The 5244-nt window shown below is 31.7% G+C and overlaps 1 protein-coding gene across 1 annotated transcript; it reads right to left on the reverse strand.

Moving 5' to 3' along the window:
- Window positions 1-251: 251 nt before the first annotated feature.
- LOC139864483 (transcription factor MYB14-like) lies at window positions 252-1253 on the reverse strand. Its single transcript, XM_071853068.1, has 3 exons — window positions 1118-1253; window positions 906-1035; window positions 252-735 (listed from the first exon to the last, which is right to left on the reverse strand). The coding sequence occupies exons 1-3, from the start codon at window positions 1251-1253 to the stop codon at window positions 252-254; spliced, it is 750 nt and encodes a 249-aa protein (XP_071709169.1).
- Window positions 1254-5244: the final 3991 nt, after the last annotated feature.

Consider the following 5244-nt stretch of genomic DNA (forward strand, 5'->3'; position numbering starts at 1 on the left):
AGAACAATCGTCTACATAATGAGATATAATCATCATATAATACACAATTTCACATAATGATCATTCTAAGAGTAAATGATAGAGATTAGAATGCATATGCTAAACCTTAATTAGTATGTACTAACAGATGGTGGTGTCTGTATATATAGTTATGTTCATTATTTTGTGTATATATATCGAGAAATGATCTAAAGTTATACTCCGTATATAGATTACAATAAACTAATTCTCATTTCATATTGTACACCATTTCAAGTACTAAATGATTGAATGGTATCATAGTCCTGATCATTGAAGGAATCATGTGGATTGAAAGAATCATAGCTTGAATCTTGATAAACCGACCAATGATTATAAACCATATCCATATGATGGTTCCCAACCTCCAAATTCTCCAATGGGCCAAGTTGTTTCCAAAAACATTGTAGATCATCAATGGTTCCTGGTGAACCCATATCGTAATAATCAGCCATATAGTCAACTTCATAATGTTTGTCAATTGTAGTACTATTAGATGAAGATGTATCATAAATATTGAACAAGGATTCATCCATATCATGATCAACAGGTTCCACATTCTTAAGTTTAATATCTTCAAATGTTGATGTTAATGCTGTGTTCATATCATTTTGCTCGGTTTTTTGCACGGTAGCACGTTTCTTGAGATTAGTATGCCAGTGATTTTTTATATCGTTATCCGTCCTTCCAGGAAGTCTTGATGCAATTGCAGACCATCTATACACAAATAGAACCAAAAAAAAAGGAGTAAGCTTTATTTAGATCAAAACTACAAAACCCAATTTCACATATGTAGGGTATGAGAGAGAGGTAAGATGTAGACAATCAGATAAACTAGGTGCAAGCAGATAAATTAGCATAACATATATTCAGACCTATATTCAGACCTGTTGCCGATAAGTGAGTGATATTCGAGTATGATTTCTTCTTCTTCCTTTGAAAAGTTTCCTCGTTTTACGTTTGGCCGCAAATAATTCATCCATCGAAGCCTACAACTTTTACCGCTTCTCAACAAACCTATAAACATTATACAATTAAGATAACTTTTTTATACAATTAAGATAAAAAGATCATAATTAGGTTTTGTGTATATGTTTACCTGCAAACCTAGGCATCTGAGACCAATTCCAGATGCCATATTTGTTGATATAAGAAATCAACTTCTGATCTTCTTCAAGAGTCCATGAACCTTTTTTTAAATCTGTGTTTTGTTCATAACATGGTGACCTCATCATTTCAAGCTTGAAGATGTAAAATGGACTAATGGGGTATGAGTGATTGAAAGACTGCTATATATAATGGTGTTTTTTCAATTATTGATTTTATTTTATTTTTTATAATTGCAATCCGCATGTGGTCAAAAGCAGACAATATACCACTAAGGAAACAAAAATTTTTTCTTCATAATAACGTGTTTTAAGTTATGAAACAGTGACCACCAAAATGAAATACTTTTTCTTTTTGGTTCTTTTAATATACGTTATCCAATATGCCAATATCCTATTTCCCCTCGCGATGACGAATTTCCTTAAATGTTCATGTAATTACAGTTTTTGCTATTTCGTTCAATTACTTGAAAAATGCTTGCCTTTTTTTTTTTTTTTTTAACAGCGATTGAGATCATCCGAGGGGTACTAAACCACCCGTTGCGATCATCTTCCATTTTGACCATGTCGATGCAACGATAATAACCCCACCCCTATCGCTGCCCTGGAGGAAACATTGAAACCGATCCAAGGAGACAGGGATGAAATTGTATTTTTTAATATGTAGCCAACTGGGGTCGAACTCCTTACCTCCCCTAAAAGAGACAGACTACCAACCGCTGGACCACATCATAACTTCAAAAATATATTGCAAGATGCTTGCCCTTTATGGTTAAACCTTCTTTATTTTGAATAATTTTGACAATAAAGTGTTACCAAAGGGTCATAATTGGACTATCGATATTGAAGAACCCCTCCAATTATATGAAGTTGTGAGTTCGAGTTCAAGGGAGGATACTTTGTAAATTGTTTGATACAAATTTAGCAATGAGTTTGTGTTTTGATTGATATAGAACGATTTATTACAATTGGGGAAAAGAGAGAAAAATATAATTACACCTTAGAGAACTGGAAATTTATATATATACTTATAGACAAAACACTGTTTCACTATTCACCAATAGTAACCAGGGGTATTTTTGTCATTTTCCCTTTTTTCCTACGATAAAATAATCAATTTTCGTAAAAGAACCAACCCTTCAATGTTACCAAAAGATGTCGAAAAAAAAATACTTTTTTACAAAAAAAACAACTAACTTATTTTTTTTTCTCTTTTCTTCCTCAACGATAAAAGAGGCAACTTTCATAAAATGAACAACCCTTCAATGCTACCAAAAGATGCCGAAATACATTCTTTTTTTAAAAATAGATCAACTAACTTAAAAAAAAAAGCTAAAAGAAGCAACTTTCACAAAAGGAACAACCCTTCAATGTTATATGTCGAAAAAAATTCTTTTTTACAAAATAGATCAAGACTTTTTTTTTTAACTCGCATTCAAAACGGAGCCCCCGGCGCGAAGCGAGAGCTCCACAACTAGTTATGACTATAAGGCTTAACTAGATCATTGTAGGGAAAGTATTTATATGATCATACTTTCAACACTTACATCATAAAGCAAAGTCAACCGTTTATTGAAAATTTAGTGTAATTAGGGATTTAGTCTACTTGCAAATGAGTTAGGAGGTACGGAGTGCACACCCATTAAGTGATAGATTACCCGGACCCAAATGATTTTTCTTTAGTCACTATAATGACTTAGTCAGCTCAAAATTGACTAAGTGTTTTCGTGCTAAGTCTTCTTAGTAAGCACAAAATGTTTTTATGCTAAGTCTTCTTAGTCAGCACAAAATTTGACTAAGTGTTGTCGTGCTTGGTCTTCTTAGTAAGCACGAAAATCTGGCTGCGTGTTTTCATGTTTGGTGTTTTTAGTAAGCACGAAAATTTGACTGAGTGTTTTCGTGCTTGGTCTTCTTAGTAAGCACGAAAAATTTGACTTAGTGTTTTCATGCTAAGTTTTCTTAGTAAGCACAAAATCTGACTAAGGGATTGTAGTTAAAGAAATAATGATCTAATCATTAGTTAATATCATTATGATGAGTCTTTTAACCTTCTTGAAGATCAATGGTCATTGTGACTCTTGAGATTGAAATACTTATGAAGGATTTAATGGTCATTAATTCACGTAATGTCTTCTAGGTTTTGGGTGCCTATATAAGGAGAAGAAATTATTCATGAGAATACAACAAGCAAATCACCTAATACTCTCAAGTACAAGGGTTTTAGTTTGTGCCAAAAGTTAGAACATAATGAAAGGACCCGTCCTTATCCACCTAGACGAAGTCATCAACATTTGGTCCCATTACGATGATCGACTCCAAGTAATGTCCTTAAATTGAGCAAATGCACAGCGGAAGACTTAATTCATACCTGAGAATAAACATGCTTAAAAGTGTCAACCAAAAGGTTGGTGAGTTCATAGGTTTACCATAACAATCACTTCAATATATTAATAGACCACAAGATTTCCGTTTATAAATATATGTACACTCGCAAGTGTATAAAAGTATTCTATAAATTGTAGGCACCCGGTAACAAGCCTTAACGTTCATGTTTTACCCTCTGAAGTACACCAGATCAGGTGTGTTTAAAATAACCTCGAAGTACTAAAGCATCCCATAGTCAGGATGGGGTTTGTCAGGCCCAATAGATCTATCTTTAGGATTCGCGCCTACCGTACATAGACAAGTAGTTTAATGTTACCAAGCTAAGGGTATATTTCTGGTTTAAACTCACATAGAATTAGTTTTAGTACTTGTGCATATTTCGTAAAATATTTATAAAACAGCGCATGTATTCTCAGCCCAAAAATATATATAAAAAGGGAGTAATGAAACTCACCTAATGTATTTTGTAGTAAAAATACATATAACGGCATTGAACAAATACAAGGTTGGCCTTGGATTCACGAACCTATATCATTCATATATTAAGACGTATAATATTAATCAACTAAGTTTATAATGTATTAATATTAATTTTTACATATATAATCATATTACTATCGATATGGTATATTATCTTTATATATTATGTATCACTTAAAAATTAATATTTTGTTTACAAATATAAAACTATGTAATATTAGTATAGATATTTTAGATAAATAATATTTGTTGTAATAACAATAATAATAATAAGTTTAATAAAAATGATAATTTTATATATAATGATAATTTACTAATAATGATAACTTTATTAAAAATGATAGTTTTTAATAAAAATGATAATTTTAATGATAATACTAAATAAATGTTATATGCTAATACCTATAATAATAATAATAATAATAATAATAATAATAATAATAATAATAATAATAATAATAATAATAATAATAATAATAATAATAATAATAATAATAATAATAATAATAATAGTAACTACCTCAAAAGGATAAGTAAAAAAAAAAATATAAGTGCCCTCGCTTAGGCTCGAACCCGCAACCTCTCTTCCCACACAAACATGCTTAACCACTCCACTGTCACTCCATATCTCTTTTAATACCCCGTTTTATTTACATATATAATCTCTTTTTAGTAACTCCTTTCTTTTATTCAAAATCATGACCAATATCACTCCTCATCATATTTTCGGCCCAATAAAGGGTACATGGCCCAACAAGGAATAAAACGCTGCCCAATCAACATAACCGATTAGGAATTCGGTCCAACAAACAAATCAAAGCCCAATCCATGTTTAATGTTAATAAAAATATTTGCAGGAACCAAGATTCGAACTCAAGACCTCTCGATTAACAAGCACCCACCCAACCAATGAACCACTCATCAATTTGTGTGATTATCTGCACGTTTAATTCCTTTAACCCTTAATTTCCTACTGCCTTCTCTTTAACCCAACAACAATCTTCACAGCATCATCATATCGTCATCAAACATCACGGATTCACCATCATCTTATCGTGATCCATGATCACTATCATAACCGTACCCATCATCATCCTTTTTGTCATTTCATGTATCATCTTCACCAACGACCTCGTTCATCATCACCTTCATCCATCATCATACATAAAATCATCATTATTTTATGTATCGTCTTCACTCTTCATCGTCAATTATCATAACCACTGTATCACCATAATTATCAACATCGGGTTAA

Source organism: Rutidosis leptorrhynchoides, chromosome 8 (genome assembly GCF_046630445.1).
Source record: "Rutidosis leptorrhynchoides isolate AG116_Rl617_1_P2 chromosome 8, CSIRO_AGI_Rlap_v1, whole genome shotgun sequence".
In the NCBI taxonomy this organism is placed as follows: domain Eukaryota; kingdom Viridiplantae; phylum Streptophyta; class Magnoliopsida; order Asterales; family Asteraceae; genus Rutidosis; species Rutidosis leptorrhynchoides.

Excerpts from the sequence above, each read along its gene's own strand:
- LOC139864483 (XM_071853068.1), bottom strand. The coding sequence starts at position 1,253 with ATGATGAGGTCACCATGTTATGAACAAAACACAGATTTAAAAAAAGGT. Across the intron at positions 1,036-1,117 it reads TCAGATGCCTAGGTTTGCAG|GTTTGTTGAGAAGCGGTAAA; the intron begins GTAAACATATAC and ends TAATGTTTATAG. Across the intron at positions 736-905 it reads CACTCACTTATCGGCAACAG|ATGGTCTGCAATTGCATCAA; the intron begins GTCTGAATATAG and ends ATTTGTGTATAG.